Here is a 20,541-nt window from a genome sequence, read left to right as displayed (position 1 = left end):
CCTAAACCTATACAGTACATTAGTCTACTGGGTTTCAAACAGAAGCCTATGAAATAACTCCATCCTTTCAAATAAATATAGTGATTGGAAAAGTTTTTTCACCTCTTCACCTCGTTATTACGTTACTGTGTTTTTTTTTTTTTTTTTTAAGTTTTTTCACCTCTTGATAGACTCGCTTTAATTGTGTAGCTTACTTCTAGGCTAGTAAGTAACATGAGAGATTATTTAGAGCAAGCGTTACCCATGACTTGGTGTTAAATGTGAGTGCTGAGAGTGAGAGTGAATGAAGTTTTTGGCTGAGAGCTGAGAGGCAGTAAACCGCGGCCATGATGATGCGGCTGCTGCAGGCGGAGTCTGCTGGCCGGAACCCTCTTTTTCAGTCTGGCTGGCTGCTGTCCTGTCATCGGCCTGGGTGTGGTCTTGCAGTCAGGGGTACCGTTAGCAGGAAATCAAGCTCCAGCCCATTTCACTTTAAGGCGAAACAAAGAAAAAAATACTCTCACAAGAGCAGGGTTGAAATAGTTCTTCGGAGTCGAGCTAAAAGTAACGTTTGTGTCCTCCAGACAGGAAGGCGTTTGATTGGCGCCGTTGTTCTGATGGGAAAAAGTTTTCTTCTGGTCTCGCTAACTGCTCTGATTTAATAACTTTAAATACAACCTGAACCGGACGTAAAGGAAAGGAAAGATGCCGAAGACGGTAAGACTGAAATCTGAATTAACGTTATCACGTAAAGAAACGACCGTCTTTTTGTGTCTCTCTCTCCATTGTCCCTATAAAACTGTTATGAGGATTCACTGTTTGACGTTGGTAATGTTACCTAATTGCTGGTAACGTTAACCGTAAATGTGTCCCGGGTACATATGATGGTATTTTAAAATCTTTTACATCCCTTCAGGCTCACCCGAAGATTGCTGGGATACTTTCCGTTAGGTGTGTGCGCGTGCGCGCGCCCGCCTGTTTGTTCATTAAAATTAGCGCCCTTCATCAGATCATTCATTCAGCAACTCGGGCTTAGTACAAAACGTTATTACGTTACTGTGAACTTCTCCCCACAGCTTAAGATCCTGAAATCACATTTATAAAATCGGTTTCCAGCGGAAGGAAGCCGCTGTGTGGCCTGTGGTAGCCAACAAGCTAGTCGTCTCAAGGCCTCCTTTACACTCAGGTCTAACAAGGAGGGATTTGAACTGTCATCCAGGCCAGCTGTGCTGCCCAAGTCAAATGGAGGCACACTTAAAACAAGGATGTGGCATAATGGGAGGCACTAAGAACTGGTATGCTATACTTCCACTGATAAGAAGAGAGGTCTGAATAATGGTATCTGCGCTGTGGTATCAAATGAAGAAGCACCCACAGCTTAATAGATTGGTGCTGGTGTAGCTCTGAACAAAGAGAAGGAGGGCCGCACACAGACTTGACTCTTTCTTTCATTCAAGCAGCATTTATAATAGGCCAAGCCCAATGTTTCGGCTTCATGCCTTCATCAGTGGCTAAAAGAAGTGAAAGTGGTTTGTTTCTAATCCCTCTCTTCTGTGTGCAGTGAGAGATGGGAACACGGGCTGGGCTTTGGCTCAGCATAATGCTTTTCAAATTCAGAAAAGAAAGTATAGTAGCGGTGAAATCTGTGTGAGTTTGTTTGTTTCGGAGCTGTGATACCCACATGCACACTCCAATAAAAAGAACATCTTGCTACAGAAAGAGCTACCCATGACACATGAGATGAAGGTGATGCACAAAACCATTTAGATGTCACAGTCCAGTCAATGTAATTCATAAAATCACATTATATTTTTCAATGGGGCATCGTCGGCTTAGCTTGTGCATCTCTACCTTGTTAATTTGCCCCACATTATAAAAACTGTATGATTTTGGGCAGCAGCCACTAACTTGGTCAATGGGATATACTAAGTAAGTATTTTATTTTTTGAGCTTTCTGTAATTAAATATCTCAGAGTAATTGTAGATACTTATTAAAAAAATATATGTATATTTATCACTCCTGACATATCATAAAAACTGGCTTGTGAACACACAGCACGTCCAAATTACAAACAGAAATACAAATGGCACCAAGGGATCTGGCTGCTTTCTTCCTGCAGTATTGTTTCTGCTAGTACTTCCTTGACATTTTTTCCATCTGTCAACCAGAAAAAATGTTGTAGCATCCTGGCATTTAAAGTGTGTACTAAAGAGCCTTTACTAGCCTCCTCTTCCCAAAAGGAAGTCCTCTAATAGTAGTAGTAAGTCATAGTAAGTTTTTTGCTATTGGGGCAAATAATAGCTATTGATTATTAATCATTACCAATAAATTGGCACATGTTTTCATAAAATTTTGCTTTAGACTGCAAATTTTAGCACAAGACAGTAAAAAACATTAAGTGTGACTTTCAGATGTTCTGTACATCACCAAAGCATTAATATTATTTATATTTTTTCCCTCTTGATATGTATGTAGTCCTTCAGTCTTTGTGCCAAATCTCTGCAGAGTGCAGCTGGAGCAGTTAGCCTCTATAACACCAGGGTAATACGTAGCTTAGAGCATGTGAAGCAGCTACTGAAGTAACAGCTGGGGACCTCAACAACCTCAAAACGGTCACCATCAGTTCAGTCACAGGGATACTGCGGGGAAAGTACAGCTGTGTTGTGGAGACCTTAGTCTGTCCATAACAAAGAGTTAGAAAAGGGGAAACTAGTAGTGGACAGACTAGAGGGTCAAGAGGCAGCAGCAAGATTTCCTCAAAATAAACAGGGACAATGAATGATGACCGAAAAGGACTGTGAAATATGTTAGTCAGTACGGCTCATATTCATTAACCAAAAATATAAAGTAGGGACCACCAACAGAAGTCATATTGTCCTCTCTGTGCAGGTGCAGCAAAGACAAATTACATCAGGCTATATGCTGCTGAAATGCAAAGTCAGTGGTCTGTTTCCTTTAGTAGAAGCTTTCAGCGTCCTGTGAAGGAGCAGTAGACAAGGCGTATGAATGAAGGAAGCTTGATAACACTGAATCAGCAAATGCTCCACTCTGCACCCGGTGAAAGTTGAGTACCCGATTTGTAGTCATGTCTACAAGGAGTTAGCTCAGGGAGTAAAAGATTTGTTGCTTTAAAGATTTTTCCGTTAACGTCAGTGTTAACCCAGTTTTTATAAAGTTATTTACTTATTTATTTACGTTTTAATTTACTGTAACAAGTTTGATGTTTCACAATAGCAGTAATTATTGAGAAACTCTGCCTTTGCTCGACTCCTCTTGGCAGTGCTGCAGTTTCCCAAGGAAGTTATGTTGTGACTCAAGGTTTCTTACATCAGTTCCTCTCTGGTAATTTCCTTGCCTGCAGCCTTATATGGACTTTCACATCACGGTCTAGCTGTTCTCCTCCCCACTTTCCCCTAGCGTGGTCCTCAGATGCCATGCTCCACTTTAGATTGCATTACAGCAGTGCAACAAGTTCAGGGTTCTCTGTAGGTCTGTGTGGAGTGGAGATACATTATTTTGGCATGTAGATTGTTAAGATGTTGCAGCTTATTATCTGCTTTATAAAGAAAGCAGCCCAAATTAGATTCTGAATAGGCCCTTTTTTTCTCAAGCACTTAAACACTAAAATCATATTTTGTTTGCTTTTATTGCTAAACTCTGACCCCATGTAACAAAATGGGCCTTAACAACAAGTTGCTCTCTTATTTTCCTACTTGCTGTCATGTTAGCAATTGAACAATTTCCATGTCAGGACAGCAGACAACCACTCTGTTTTTCAGTTTTCACAACACTTAACACCCTTTTTCCCACAAATACATAAGCAGCCTATTACTATCACAAAAAATATGAGCACAACTTACCATCTTTAGCCCATTAATGTAGAAATCATGACAGATGCAGTTTTCTTGATAGGACCAAACTTTTAACAAGTGCGGCTCTGGAGAATTTGTAAATGGAAAGACCCAGAGGTATGCAAGCAGGGGATTAAACTGTTCTGTAGGGCACATAGCAGAGCAGATTAACAGTGTGTAGAGGTAGAGGTAGTGGGCAAACTACAATCAAAACGTCTGGGGTTTTCAAACAAATAACTTGTTCAGTGTTTTCTGTTTGGAGGTTGTGAGAAAATAAAACTTCTGAAAGTAAGTTCTCTTTTATATACTTATTATCTTCTGTTTTTATGTCTATTTCTATAGCTGTTATATAAAAAATCATTTTGTATAATCAACTATTTTCAGTTTAAATCATCTCATGCTTTGTATAAAATATAACCTAACATTACAGACATTAAAATATTATTACAATAAAATCTTACAATGGCATAAGAGGTGAATAAATTGTTTATTTGGCTCCTCATTATAATGGAAGTGTCTGGTACAACCTTCAAGCCAGCAAAGTTCAAACTGTGTACTTAATAAAATAATAGTACAAGCAAAGCACTAGTAGTGAGCATTAGTCAACATAATACTGCATTACTGCATACTGCAAACAGAAGAGCTGGTAGTTTGTATTAGTGGACGTCTTGTGTTTATGTGGTAATGTGTCCGGCTCTGGATCTGCTGAGGATCCATGAACCATGCTGGAAACATGGAATTAGGAATATGAACAGTTGTGTTGTAACTTACATAAAAATGTATATAGGAGAACATAGTCAGACAAGCATTAGTACCCCATGTTGCTGCCTAATCTTTTTGCTGGGTCCACATATTTCTTTTGCGTATTTGGCTGTAACAATATAACACAGGACGTGAACCCAAAAGCAGACTTGGCAGACAAAACCAGCAGGGATAAAACAGTCCTTACTTGGTCAGTAGGCGGCTTACAGCTGGCAACATGATGGCAGGCACGGTTGGTGAACACATGCGGGGGTCAGAAGGAAGGCAGTATGTCACCAGAAGAAAGGCAGCTCAGGCAATAGAGTCAATTTGGCAAGGAGTAGCATCTAAATGATAAAATATTATTTTGTTACACGTGTAGTGACATTTGGTGATTTTTGAAAAGTGGTTGTGGGAAACAGTTCCTAGAGAACCGTTGTCTGTAATGTCCCCTGCTGAGAAAGAAAGCTCATCCTCTTCTCCAGCCTCCCTCTTCCTGTCACCCAGTTTGTTCTCTTGTTTCTTCAGCGTAATGCTGATCCGTACTGTAGAAGAGGGTGATATTTGTATATTGGCTTTAGAGAATCTAAACATACTTGTTGTCTCTCTCACAAGTCTTTTCACATGATTTCCCTCGTTATTGCTGGCTTCAAGCGTTAACATAACAAGCCTCTTATGCTGTGCCTCACAAAAGATAGTTCAACACCAACATATCTCCGCACATTTTCACACTTCACAGTAAGCTTTGCATTACCGAAACTGTTAACGGTATGCTGTTGGAAGTGACACGGTTAGAGTGTAGATTTCAGATACTAACTGTACATGTCCTGTATTCAGATTTTATTTGTGAATAAACTGTTCCACCTGACTGTGTTGAAGATGTCTTCTGTCTCTCAAGTAGATCATATTTGTGTTGCCTCTGAGAATCAGGTAGTGGTAGATGTCATGGTTTCTGTAGTTACCAGTTATTGACCTTAGTTTTGTGATGGTTACGGATGGCATGGCTCGAACGTATGACTCAGATTTAGCAACCGTCATATGTATAGTTACTTTCATTGCATTTTTATTATATAGTCTTTAAATGCACGGCCAAATTAAAAAATGAAAGTAATACAAAGTTTCAGGCTGTCAGTGAAGCTTCACATTACATCAGTAATTCAGCAAGCCCAAAAGCTTTTCAGGAAAAAAAAATATTAAATACACTCTTTAGATATGCTTCTAAATCTAGATAGTTTAAAGTTTTTTTTTGGTTTTGCTGTGATAAAAAAACGGTTTAGAAAAAGTCATGGAAACATGACACGTGGGCCTGAATAGGGTGTTTTTGAGTGTGTGCTAATAATAGCGTGTTGAGTGTTTTTGAATTCTGGCCATGAGAGACACACCCTAGCCAGGCCATATGTGAGTGTAGTTCCTTTTTCATGCAACATTTGCAATTCTGACTCAGGAAATGAAACCGCTTATACCCCGGCAGGGTGGTCATGAACTGAACTCTTATCTGCACAAGTGAAAAAATGTCCATCGAAGTTCATAATTGTTTAAAGAGTGCTATGTCTACATGACTTTAGGTGTCTGTTGGAGTTCGGTGTAGGCCCGACTTGTTGGTTTCACCACAACTCTTAACTGCTGGTGATGACAGGAAGCGACGAGAGAGGCAAGTGTCCTGAGCAGTAAATGGGGTCCTGCTGACACGAATGGGAAAGAACGCAACTCTAATCAGCCCCACAACTGGGAAATAATGCATACCATTGTTGTTCAAGGCAGGCGTGGGCCTCAGCCTGCACAGTTATTTCCCAGTAGACATGCATGCTGCTGTTTTCGTCATCTCTAAGAGAACATAGAAAATGAGAAATGCCTGCATGGTCAGTTTACTGAGTACAGAATCAGTTTATTTTCTGGGCATCCTCATCGAGGGGGACCTTAAGGTTAAATAAATGGATTTAACTTTTGATGTGTAATTGTGCAGTGCACATACATCACTTAAATAAGATGTGCTTTACTGGTTAAATAACCAGCTGAACTGTGAAACGTGTCACCTGAAGAGGACCTTGCAAAGGCTGTTCTTTCCCACAATGGCAGATAGCTTAGCAGAAAGCTGACAGGTTGCTTGATACATGACAGGATGTAGGCGGCTCTCATGAGAGCTCAGCGTTTAGCAGCAGCGCCCCACAAGGCCCAGCCACCAGAGGATGTGGTTACTTCCTGTAGATAAGTCCTAAACTGAGACAAAGCCAGATTGGCACGTTTGCTGCGCATTCAATGAGACACAGCCTTTAATGAATTCTGCATAAGTCAAAATATTTTTTATCATGATATGATAGTTTGGCTGGCTGACTGTTCACAGTAGGCCTGATTGGATGGTGGAGTTACCTTATTCTCCAACAGACCTGTTGAGTGTGTGCACTGAGAGTAGTGGGTGCGCCCGCTTGTGCACAGCAAGGTTTATTCGAAATCTTCCCAACAGCTTAATTTAAAATCAGCTGGTGAACCACTGTATGTACAATTATATGTCATTTTTAATACTTACACTGGGGGGCACCAGTTGGAAATTTTCAAACTCTACATTTAGTAACTTTAAGTAAATAAAAAGATGAGTTTTTTTTCAGTTTGAGCATCAAAGGGATTCCCACTTTATTTGAAATTGATTCCACCGAATGATATTTCAGTGTTGAATGTTCTCATGAGTCATTTAAAAATGGGCTAAATGCTGGAAAGCCACCCTCAAACAAAATTAATAGATCAGTGAATTTTACAGCACAAAGATGTCAGTCAGTCTGCTGAGTAATAACTAACCTTTCCTTTTGCTAAGAAACTGAAGGTTGATTTTAGCACAATGACTTGTGACATGTATTCCCTTTAAATCCAACACGCTGTCTGATTTAGATGAAAAAAATTGCTCATTCTTCCAATTTCTCTTCCTCAGATTAGTGTGAGAGTCACCACAATGGATGCTGAACTGGAGTTCGCCATTCAGCCAAACACAACAGGAAAGCAACTCTTTGACCAGGTATGAGAAACCTCTGACTTGTAATCACTGTTATGTGCTTTCCAATGACAGTAAGAAGCTTTTGAATCATGTTTGCTTTTTGCGTGTAATATTCTTGGGTTAGCCAATTTTCCTGGCTGTCTTTTCATACTCCCGTACCAATCTGAGGGTGTTCATCCCAAAATGATAAGCAAGATGTCTATGAAGATTCTCAGTCATCCAGGTCATAGTTATCCAACGAAGGTTAAAATGAAGGGCAACTGGACTTGGTTGAAGATACTGGAAGACGTTTCGTCCCTCATCAAAAGGACTACTTCAGTTCTGAAACTCAGCTATTTAACCTCAGTGGGGTCGTTGGCCCGGGTCATCGATACCGCTGGTTCGTTAGTGTTCCTTGTTGCTGTGACGACAGTCGTTACAGTCGTTGAGACTACCTGTGGCCAAGACTGAACGACCATCGTATGATACACAAAGAAGGAGCCCCACTCAGGCCGATTATCAGCAGCATTAACTCGGTCACCTACAACATTGCCAAACACATTTCCACCATCTTAGCTCCATTGGTGGGAAACACGCCTCACCACATCCAAAACTCTATTGACTTTGTAAGTTACTATACAAAATTACAGTTTAATTGGCAGGTTTCTTTATTTTCAGCTCCAGCGTAATTACCAAACTAATAATCGCAATATTTCTGTTAGTACATTTTTAATGCAACACTATCATCATAAAAACACATGGGATATAATACTATATCTAGAAAATACAACTAAATACAGTTATATGCAGAGCCTGCAGTGCTAAGAGGTTCTTGGTTCCAACAAAGTCATTTCTTTAGGTCTCCAAATTTGTTGTATTTGTCATTTTTGATGTTTGTAAGAGTGTGTGATACAAACAACATATTGCACCTGTTGCCTGTTATAGAACTAATGTTCAACTAAAGAGGTACATTAATAACACTTCTGCGGTTACGTTTTAAGGTTGTTAAGACCATTGGCCTGCGGGAGGTTTGGTACTTTGGACTCCAATACCAGGATACTAAGGGTTTCTCTACATGGCTCAAGCTCAATAAGAAGGTGAGCTCTTCAGTGTTATGCTTCACAACATTTTACTTTAACTACAACGTCTTAAACGCTGTTTTGCCATTCCATGTTGAGGCTGAACTCAAGTGTGTTTACAGTGTGACCTCTACCCCTCACCCGTGTCACGCTTTATTTTAGGTGACAGCCCAGGATGTGAGGAAGGAAAGCCCGCTGCTGTTTAAGTTTCGTGCCAAGTTCTTCCCTGAGGATGTGTCTGAGGAGTTAATCCAGGATGCCACACAACGGCTGTTCTTCCTGCAAGTGAAGGAGGGAATCTTAAATGACGACATCTACTGTCCTCCAGAGACCGCTGTCCTCCTGGCCTCCTACGCAGTGCAGGCCAAGTATGCTGACTACAACAAGGAAGTCCACACACCAGGCTATCTGTCTGGTGAACAGCTGCTCCCTCAGAGGTAACACAGTTTTTTTTATCATCATTTCACTCTTGTCAGAAAGATGTCACCTTTCAGCCAGCGTGTTTGTATGAGACGTGTTTTTCACTCGGACGTCTCCTGTCCTCAGAGTTCTGGACCAGCATAAACTCAACAAGGACCAGTGGGAGGAGAGGATTCAAGTGTGGCACGAAGAACACAAGAGCATGATGAGGTAACAGCTGACACACTTCTGCACTTGCACAGGCATGCATGCACACACACAAACTTTTAATTTGATTAGGTCTGTGCGGTGATCAGGGTCAGGTAGAGTGTAGTGTGCCTCGTGTTTCAAAGTCAAGCGTTTGTCCTCTTTCATCAGTCTCTCTGAAGCACTAGTTTAAGACGTGTCTTACTTGTCCACAGAGAGGAATCCATGATGGAGTATCTGAAGATCGCTCAAGACCTCGAGATGTACGGAGTCAACTACTTCAACATCAAGAATAAGAAAGGAACAGAACTGTGGTTGGGAGTGGATGCTTTGGGGCTCAACATTTATGAGCAAAATGACAAGTAAGTGATTCCACAACAATTTACTAATTAAAATCGCCATCAGTTTATTATCAGTACTAATACTAATATTAACTGTCCAATTTAATACCGCTGACCAAGAGTTTTTGTTTTTCCATTGTCATTAACAGAATGACGCCCAAAATCGGATTTCCTTGGAGTGAAATCAGGAACATTTCCTTCAATGACAAGAAGTTTGTCATTAAACCAATTGACAAGAAAGCACCTGTATGTAAACCCTTAATAACAGCTTAACTTGTTAACATTTGATAAATCATCCGTCTATGTACTACTCCTAATAAAAATCTGTATTATTGCCTTTTTAGGACTTTGTATTCTATGCTCCGAGACTGCGCATCAACAAGCGCATTCTGGCTCTTTGCATGGGCAACCACGAGCTGTACATGCGCCGCCGCAAACCTGACACCATTGAAGTGCAGCAGATGAAGGCTCAGGCTCGGGAGGAGAAGAATCACAAGAAGATGGAGCGGTAAGACAAGCTGCTGTCAGAGAAATGCACACATTTTAAACAGATGTGATGTCTGATGTTTGGTAATTTAGTAAACTGAAAAGAAATAATCTACTATGGTAAACCGTGGTCTACTTTCAAATGATCCTCCTGATTACTGCATGATCCAGTACATCTTGTATCTTGTGTGTTGTTTCTATTTCCAATAGAGCTCTGCTGGAGAATGAAAAGAGGAAAAGAGAAGTTGCAGAAAAGGAAAAGGAAAAGATTGAAAAGGAAAAGGAGGAATTAATGGAGAGACTGAAGCAGATTGAGGAGCAGACGAAAAAAGCCCAACAAGGTGGGTGACCTGTCAGTGTTCAAGGGAAGCTTGTCATTGTACTGTAATCAATGGTGACACTGTTTTCCTCACAGGGCACTCACCTCTAGTGCTTCTCTGTGTGCATGTATGTGTGTCTGTGCAGAGTTGGAGGAGCAAACACAAAGGGCTCTGGAGTTGGAGCAGGAGAGGAAGAGAGCTCAGGAGGAGGCTGAACGCCTGGAGGCTGATCTGAGGGGAGCCGAGGATGCCAAGATGACTCTGCTGCAGCAGTCACAGAACCAGATGAAGAACCAAGAACACCTGGTTAGTTATTAAAAAACTATTTGTCTACTCACATGCATTGAAATTATAAAATCTAAGGGTTTGATGGCTGGAAAATATATTCAGTTCCATTCAAGAAAGTAAAATGTTGTCCTTTTAGGCCACAGAGTTAGCTGAACTGACTTCCAAGATTTCCCTCCTGGAGGATGCCAAGAAGAAGAAGGAAGAAGAGGCAGTGCAGTGGCAACAAAAGGTTTGATCTGAGATACTACTTTTTTATAGTAACCCAATAGTCTAGGTCAGGGGTCGGCAAATAAGTCTGGCATCGGGCCAAATTTTTTTCAAGCCATTATATGGTGGCCCAGAACAAAGTCAAATTATTTCAAATCCTTGTATACTCATGTGCATGTTTAGCTCAGTAGGTACTTTGCGGGACTCCCGTTAGGAAGACTGGAAGATCAATTCCAATTTACTGCGTATATTTTTCCCCCCCGTTACTACTTGATTATAAGGACACTTTTGCACATGCTCACAATAAGGCATGTGCTGCAGTGTGTGCGTGCCCGGCATTTGATCCGCAATCATAAACCTATGGACGCTTATTTTCATTTCCCTGAGGAAATTCAGGGTGCGAACTACGGGGGAGCCAGGGGGGGCTTAGCTCCCCCTAATAAGACATCAGCTCCCCTAAAAGCATGATTTGTGATATTTTGGGGGATCTCTAAAATATTGACAGCATGCTTTATTGACATTAATCTTGTCATGGATCATGCGGCGTGTCAGACTTCATCCCGCCAGAGGAAACAAGCACTGCCCGACCGCAGCGGGCCAGTCGCTCCGCGATCTCCTGACATTGGTTTGCCCCACTTCCTCTCCAGTGCTGACATGCTGTGAATGGTTCGTGATCGTTGGCTAGATGAATATTACGTGATCCATGCACTACTGCAACTGGGGGCTCTCCACAGCGCCATGCAACTTTCTACATTCTTCCCAGAGGTGTGTCAAGCAAGCCAGAGGGTGCTTCTCAAGTGTCTTATTTGTCATTTCCTCCCTCCTTGCTTGAACCGGAAGTTGTTCCACTCCGCCATCTTGCAGGACGCCCCAAAGCTCTTATTTGCACTCCGAGGAGCAAGGAGCGAGGAGCGATCTCTGAGGAGCTATGAGCAAGGATACACCAGTGTCTTTTACTGACCAACACGCCCCCTTATAGGGTAGCCGTTATATTGATTGGACGCTGCAGCTGATCGGACTGATCTGATACATCAGGACAGATAACATTAAACTAAACTAAAAAGTATCGCTGCAAAGTCTTATATTTGAGTTGTTTTATGATTCACTGTCTTGTTAAAATGTGTTCATTGTAGGTCTGAACAACAAAAGCCCCCCACACAACTTTATTTATTTATTAGAAAGATCTTTTTTTTTATTTCTCCCATCAACTTGTATTATGGAGACAATTAAAGTCAGAGAGAGTCGGAGTCTGTCTGCAAGAAATATGTTTTACATAATTTTTCATCATTTCTATTCAACATAGTAAACACGTAAGGAGTCGGACAAGTCACTAAACTGCACCAAAGTATCTAATGAAGTGAGCAAAGCATTTGATGAAAGCAGCTGGCGGCTCTGCAAGTAAAATCATGAAAGTGTGAATGAAAGCGCTGCTGCGTTTAAAAAAAAAAGCGTCAGTGAGCGTCACCTTTGATACAAGTTACATCATTTCAATTTCCCTTTAACATTTAGGCTAATAAATCCCAAGACACCATGATGATATTCTGGGTTATTCAATAACGAATTTACAATCAGAATCAGCAAATATAAATGCAGATAATATCAGCATTGTGCCAGTAGAAATGATCCTGTGCCTCTGAGCAGGACATAGGCTATGAGTAACCTATAATTTTTCATGTGCAGGTGTTTGTTAAACAGGTAACAGAGAATCATGCTGCTCTGCACTGATAACTGTGATACTTTACTAGTAACAGTGCACATGTATGTAGACACAAACTCCATCAAAAGTCTCTACAGCTGTTAGAGCCGACTGATAGCTGATCCATCTGTGATCAGCTACCACCGTCATCAGAAATGGACGTAGCTTTATGTGACGCTTTGGAGGAAAGGACATCTCAAATCATGTCTGTTCCTTCTCTCCTGGCTTGATTTCCTCCATGCATCACCGGTGTGTGGGACTAAAAGGAAAGGAAACGCAAGGAAAAGACGCAAGGAAGGGAAACGTGGATGCAATTAAGAGGCTTGAGAAGCACCAGAGACTCTTTTGAATGTCCTTCAGAACTCTTCAAAATAAAAGCTTTCACTAAACTCAACATAAAGCATATAAACATTCATACATTTTGCAGCCACAATCACTTAAGAGGAAGTGATTGTGTGTGAGTAACTGTATCTGTCATGACTGAGATCTATTTCAGCACCAGCTGCTATCAATTTATTTTTTTATTTTTTTTCTGCTATCAAAGCAGATATTATTGCTGGCCAGTTCTGGCCCGCGGGCCGCCTATTGCCGACCACTGGTCTAGGTACTTAGTTTGATTGCAGTGACACAGTTGTTGAAAATGAAAGTACAAAGGAGCATACTGTATTGCACACATCTTTAGAACTGATGCTATGAAATGAAAGTGTTTGCTTTGTGCATGTCATTGAAAAAAAGATTCATAACCAGATTGCTCTGAAAAGTCCATAGCATCCATGGCATCCATAGCAGCATTAATCAGTAGTTACATGCACAGGTACAAAAGTATGTTTCGTCTTCTTCTTTCTAAAAAACTACAATGTATGCATTACAGCCATCATGTGGTGACGAGTGAGACAGGTAGCCAGGTTACTTTCAGAATAAAAATCTGCTCTGTACCCTTTCCATAAAGGCTTATATTGTGTTTCAGTTATTGGAATACTTTTCTCAACAAGTATAAAGTAGTGATTTTGCCGCGGCTCATGAATGCCATGTGTTAACCAAGGGGAACAGTAATGTCTGCTTTGCTTCACTCACTATTTTGTACTTGGGAAGTCATTAGACAGAATAAATAACGATAATGGCACCTGTGTCATGTGGTCAGCAACACTGGCATTCAAAATGAGCTTAATGTGGACCTGGCATACATGACTCATCATCAGACCTCATTACTTTCTGATATTCTGCTGATCACATAGGCCCTCCCTGACACAGTGAGGACAGACATTCCTGAGGTCTTGTTGTTGTGTGTATTTGGGGGAGGGGTGAAAGCAGCTCGTCTGATGTCTTTTTTTGGTAAAATACCCCGTGTGCCAGCCCAGCCCCTTCATTTTTTCGGGGCAGTGTGACTTATGCCGTTTGTGGGGGTGACGGATCTTTTTCCTACCAGCTCACAGCACAAGCACTCTGGTTTATAATGTATTTACTGTAATATATAAATGTCTATACATTTACTGTATGTATCCCCAAAGTATGTAAGAACTTAAAAAGTACTAGAGAAAAGAAGAAAATCCAATGTTTTTTTACTTCTTCTTTCTCAGGGGCTTTAATGCCTGTTCTGTTCATTTTGTAGCACAAGTTGTCATCTTTTACTGTCCAAAACAATATAAACTATGTTGCACAGCTAGCAGGGAAGAGCTGAAATGATGAGTCAGTTCATCTTTTGTTGATTGATTATTCACTGACTTTTACTCCAGCACCACCATGAGGCCACATTGGGCTTTTAGGGAAATGTCTCGAAAACTACTGGATGGATTGCCATGTCATTTGGTGCAGACATTCATGTTCCCCTCAGGAGGAATTGTAATAACTTAGACGATTTCTTAACTTGTCATCTGTTGCCGTCATCCGGTCAAAATTTCAATCTGTGCAATATTTTGGTTTTATAACCAAATCCCCCAAAACCAATGACATTTCACATTGTCATCAACTTTACATTTTTTTAACTGCTAATTAGCAAATGTTAGCATGCTAACATGAACATAGTAGCATTTTTGCATCGTCATTGTGAGCATGCTAGCATGCTGACATTTGCATTTTGCTTGAGTACCACTATACCTATAAGTACAAGAGCTGCTAGCATGGCTGTAGACTTTTGTTTGGCCAGTGGAAAAACAGTACTATTTTAAAAAATTACAAATTATAAATAATTGTCTGTCAGTTGTTTTGGACTATTGCATTTCTGTCTGTTTGTCTAATTAACAAGGATTTGGTCGAAATTGTAGCAAGCGTGTCACCTAATTAGCGTTGTCTGTTCTGTCAGGCTACCATGGTGCAAGACGACCTGGAGAAGACCAAAGAAGAGCTTAAAAACAAAGTGATGGCGGCTCACATTCAGGAGCCCCTCAACGCAGAGAATGAGCACGATGAGAACGACGAGAGCAGCGCTGAGGCCAGCGCCGAGTTCACCTCTGCTGCCACGTACAAGGACCGCAGTGAAGAGGAGCGGATGACCGAGGCAGAGAAGAACGAACGTTTGCAGAAACATCTACTCGTAAGTCTTCGATTGTATCTCATATATAACATTAATATGATCTGTCAGATATTTTGCACATTCAGGGGTAAGACTGCATGTCATAGTAGTGTATGAGTTGTTTTAATTCTGTGATTGCCAGGTTTTAAGCTCAGAGTTGGCCAATGCTCGGGACGAGACCAAGAAAACAGTGAATGACGTCATCCATGCAGAGAACATGAAGGCAGGACGAGACAAGTACAAGACCCTCAGACAGATCCGGTCAGGAAACACCAAACAGCGCATTGATGAGTTTGAATGCATGTGATGTCTGCATTCACCAATTCAAAAGCTCATACAGATGAGCCATTCTTGCCTGGACTGCAGTCCTGCCTCATTCAAGCGGTTTCCTCTGTACCTAAACAAATCAGATCCACAGCATCGCATGGTTGCACAAGCACAGCACAATGTTCAAATATGGATCTGGAAAACTCCATTGGTTATCATTCTTAACTTTGAATTTAGGCAAGTCACTGGTTGAAAAGGGACATACTGTATTTTATTAGTACATTCCTCACAAGAGGTTTATGTAGCATATTAGTACTGGACACGCCTAATTTCATGGCTCATTGAGTAAGCATTTCTAATTTCTTTATATATTTCTGTTACATTTTTGTATCATGATTACAAAATAAAAGGCACACAGACCAATCCAAATTTCAATTTGAAAACTGCCTGTAGACATGTTTCATATGTACACATGCAGCTGGTCTTCACAGCAAGTTTGATTTTTTCGGACAGTAATGTTGCTCCCATATTCTGTTGCCTGTAGTTTTAAAACCAAATGCACTGTAATCTGTCTGTGTGGAGCATTCATTTGAGCAGTAATTTTTTTTTCTTTGCAAATTTACAAATTTATTTACTTTACTTGACTGTATTCAGAATGTGACAACTGTTACAAATCATACAGTATTTACACCCACTCACAAAGGTGATATTAAAGATCAATTTCATGTAGATTTTTTTGTCTGTTTTTACATTTCTGAACACCTTCAAGTCAGAGTAACAAGTCAGAAGAACATAGACAGAATTAACTTGGATATGGCATAACCTAAACTCCTATCATATGTTTACCTTGTACAATATTTGAAACAAACTTTATTCAATATGGTAGCCACAATCAGACTCCCTGTCATTTAAAAAAAACACAAACATTTTTGTTATAATGCAACTGATGCAACTCTGGTGTCTGAAAATCCTTTTAATCTCAAGCTAGATGTTTTTTAGTCTGTGCTCACTGAATAGGTTGTAATGCTACCTGCAAAATCAAATAAAAAACATGCATTGCCTATATTTATCTACACAGCCCACATCTGTAGAAACCTTTATTTGTCACTTTTCTTCTAAACTTGATTCATCATTCAATTAAAAAAAAACTGATCAGACATTTGAAATTGATTGTACTGTACCTTTAGGAGTTTTATCCTGGTTTTATTTCCCTGCTTTTTTTGCATTGACATAACCAGTACAGCAGAAGGAGTTCTTCTTAAATGCTCATGTGGGACAAGGAAACTTTTCACAAAATCTTCACAGAATTTGATGCATAAATACAATAATTTCATTAAACGTGCACTGGAAAAAACTTAGCTCACCTTTGCGAAATAGACTTAACTGTCCTAGATGGGCACAATTCCCAATGCATGCATTTTTTATATACTATTATGTATTTAATTACATTTGTGTATTTTGTAATTTGGATTTTCAGATAGATAAAATTGTGGAAGGTGAAACAGACCACCTCTGAGGATATTTTTGTATTATAAAATTTAGACGTACTAGTCAAAGATAATAGTTTTTGTTCAGAAAGCGCAGCATTTTGATAACAGTATTTTGTTGTAAACTAATTGAACAGCTCATTGCTGTGATAGTAAGCTGATGGAACAAGCAACACCCTGTGGATAGGACCAATGCAAAGCCAGCTGCTACAGGAAATTCTGTTCATGGTATATTGCTAAAGGCAGGGAATATACCATTAACCAGGAAAAACATTTTTCAGAAAAATTAACATGAAGGTCTTCCTTGTGCCATTGTCCATTTTGGTATTCAGTCGTGCAAAGGGTTTGGCTTGTTCTCAGATATTTAGTAACTAGCATTTGAAAGATTTTCACTATTTTGCAAGTTCAAAGTGAATGTATTTTAGTGATTAATATTTCTTTTTAGATTTTGATTCCTCTTATTAAATGAACATTTGTCATTTGTACCAAGATGCATTTTGATATACAGTACTCTTGCCCGTTGTTCTTGGATCTGCTGTGAAATATAAAAATGCAGTTGTTGCTATTTTGGATACCTTTCCATGCCTTTGATAATAACGTTTATAATGCTGCAATGTATGTTCTATCTGAAGAGCCATGTATTGACAGCCTTCTTTTAAGAATCAAGTATAATTTTAACTCATCATGTGTGAAAAAGAAATTAAAAGATGCTACTCGGTATTTTGTCTTAAAGCAAAAACGACGGATATAATGAATTAAAAGCAAATTGACAGACAGTGCCTTTCCCAGGTTTTTCATCAGATCTTGCTGCTTCAAGTCTTCCTTTCACCAAGGATAAAAAATGAATAAAATTCAAATTAAACTGTATTTCCTTTTCCTGATTGTTTCTGCATTTTACAGCGATTACTATTATAACTGCCATTTAGCCCTATGGTTAACAAGATTTAATACAAAGTTACTGCCACACCTGCTATTAGACTTCTTGCAATGCAGTCTTGCATTGGGCCACATGGTGGCAGTTTAGCCTCAGCCTGCAATGACGGTGATAGGGCAACAATTTGAAAGTGATTCAGGTAAACACTGAAATTCCTTCCAGAGTTTGTTTTTCCCCTCAAAAAAAGACTTATATGTCACATTTCTGAAATCCTACTTAGAGCATTCAGGTTTAGACTCTTAACTCAAATATGTTATAAACCAAGTGACTGACAGGCAAGAAAATAAACTCTGATTTGTAGTTTAAAACCTATAAACATGGGTGCAGATGCAAACAGATTCTGCCTCTCACATTTAAACGGGAGCACATTTCACAAGCACAGGCTCCTACCCCCTGAGCGCAACAGCATTTAAAATGTTAAAGCATTTTGTCAGTAGTATAGTAAATTAAAAAGAAATGAAAATGATTATTGTTTTCAGTATGGACAGTTACACTTCACATTTCTGTTTGTGGTTGCTTATACATTATTAACTCAGTTATTTGTGGTAGCTAAATAAATCCTTAGGTTAACTGAATTTTTAGCTTTATTGCAATAGGAAGTTCAGGTCATTCTCGTTGAACGACTTGATGAAAATCAACTATCTCTTTCTCAACACCAAAGGGAGGTGGTGTTTTTTCATCTCCACTTCCCCTATATTTGTGGTATTAGTGGCCTGCAAAGGGTGTTGAAATGGTTCATACTCTGAACTGCCACTTAGAGATAAGCAGCCATGAGTCGTACTTTATGAACAAAACTTGTTGTATAAACTTCAGTGTTTTGCATAGAATGAGTCATGACTACTGTCAAAAGCTTTCCTCGCTTCATTCTTCATCGGGTTGTCAGGTTGTTAGATGGGAACGTTACCCACATCCCATTGCCTTTCAAGTCTTTACTACAACATCTTATTCTCAAAGTACCAAATATACATCTTGCTCTGTATGTTACCAAACTAGGGTTTTGTCTAATGACTGGAATTTTAATACCTTAAAATATAAAAATATAAGTATAGTATTAAAATGATGTTCAATATGAAAATAACCAACAAGTGACCAACAACAACAAAATATGCTTGTCAGTGCCTTTCCAAACAAATATTTAGAGCTGTTGGTAAGCAGCTAATAACTTAAAAGTTATCCAACAACATTTGACCATTATCTACATGAAAATCTAATCTAATCCTCATAATATGGTACTATGGTATACTACACTACAATATACTGTACTACGTTACACTATACTGTAATATACTATGCTCCAATATACTGTACTATTCTATAATAATACTATAGTACTATATAAATATTAAAAAAACAGTACTATACTATACTTTACTATGTTGTACTTTACTGTACTACACTATACTGTATTATACTATTTTGTACTATACTACATGTCACTACACTATACTATTATACTGCACTTTACTCTAATATACTCTACTATACTTTAAAAAATACTATACTATGCTGTCTTATACAATATTGTACTATACTGTACTATACAACATTATACTATACTATATTGCACTATACTACACTACATTATACTATGTTACACTGCACTGCTGACTATACTATTACATTATACTATATTATATTATACTATTCTACTCTATACTATACTGCACTATACAACATTATACTATACTATATTGCACTATACTACACTACATTATACTATGTTACACTGCACTGCTGACTATACTATTACATTATACTATATTATATTATACTATTCTACTCTATACTATACTGCACTATACAACATTATACTATACTATATTGCACTATACTACACTACATTATACTATGTTACACTGCACTGCTGACTATACTATTACATTATACTATATTATATTATACTATTCTACTCTATACTATACTGCACTATACCCTAACATACTGTACTATACTAGAGTATAAAAAATACTATACTGTCTTATACGATATTGTACTATACTACACTATACAACATTGTACTGTACTACTGTATTATACTATATTACACTATACTACACTACATTATACTATGTTACACTGCACTGCAGACTATACTATACTATTATATATACTATATTATACTATACTACTCTCTACTATACTATGCTGTGCTTTACTGTACTATATTATACTATGTTGTATTATACTACACATCACTATACTATTACACTATACTATATTATACTATAGTACACTGTAGGCCTAATGTACTACTATTAGTACTACTATAGTTTACACATTATAGCAACATTTATTTCATTTTACAGATGTAGATGGTATGTAATTGTACATTTGCATATTTTCTGCATGAGTATGCATGTAACATGCATATGTTGCAAACCTTAGCATATAGGGAAGGTGGTTCACATACGGAGCTGTATCAGGGAGCAGGTGCCTTACTGATGGAGGTATATGGACAAGAATCATTGTAAAGGTTGGTCATAGGGGATTCTAAAGTGCATGGTGCATGACAGAACTCATCACAGCCAGCCCTTTTCTTTTCTCTACCCCACTGGCCTTGGTGTTACCTCCCCTGCATGCTACTGCAAAGAGATTTTGATTAGGCTGATACATACAGGCACATTAAACAGCTGAGCACCCACGAGAACAACAGTTTACTCCACAGTTGGTACACAGTATATTCAATGTTCAGTCAGTTAGTGTATTAAGGAAGCTCAACGCACAGTACAGTTGTGGCTGTAGAGGGAAGTCCAGTGAGAGATTCATGGTGAATTGGTCCCAGTAACA

General features: G+C 39.1%; 1 protein-coding gene across 2 annotated transcripts; it reads left to right on the top strand.

The window, feature by feature from the left end:
- Positions 1-402: 402 nt before the first annotated feature.
- LOC119895167 (moesin) lies at positions 403-17,687 on the top strand. 2 transcript variants are annotated; one of them, XM_038708069.1, is made up of 13 exons: positions 403-696; positions 7,493-7,576; positions 8,536-8,631; positions 8,776-9,050; positions 9,160-9,243; positions 9,435-9,581; positions 9,710-9,806; positions 9,905-10,068; positions 10,257-10,387; positions 10,512-10,672; positions 10,791-10,883; positions 14,857-15,087; positions 15,209-17,687. In XM_038708069.1, the coding sequence occupies exons 1-13, from the start codon at positions 685-687 to the stop codon at positions 15,371-15,373; spliced, it is 1,740 nt and encodes a 579-aa protein (XP_038563997.1). In that variant the 5' UTR covers positions 403-684; the 3' UTR covers positions 15,374-17,687. The 2 variants fall into 2 exon arrangements, with proteins under 2 accessions (XP_038563997.1, XP_038563998.1); XM_038708070.1 differs by lacking the exons at positions 403-696; positions 8,536-8,631; positions 8,776-9,050 and having other exon boundaries at positions 7,518-7,576.
- Positions 17,688-20,541: the final 2,854 nt, after the last annotated feature.

This window comes from Micropterus salmoides, unplaced genomic scaffold (genome assembly GCF_014851395.1).
Source record: "Micropterus salmoides isolate LMB-PRFRI ecotype aquatic unplaced genomic scaffold, ASM1485139v1 Ms_hic_scaffold_9, whole genome shotgun sequence".
Taxonomy (NCBI): Eukaryota; Metazoa; Chordata; class Actinopteri; order Centrarchiformes; family Centrarchidae; genus Micropterus; species Micropterus salmoides.
The sequence above is the reverse complement of the archived record's forward strand: the minus strand, read 5'-3'. Positions and strand labels throughout refer to the sequence as shown.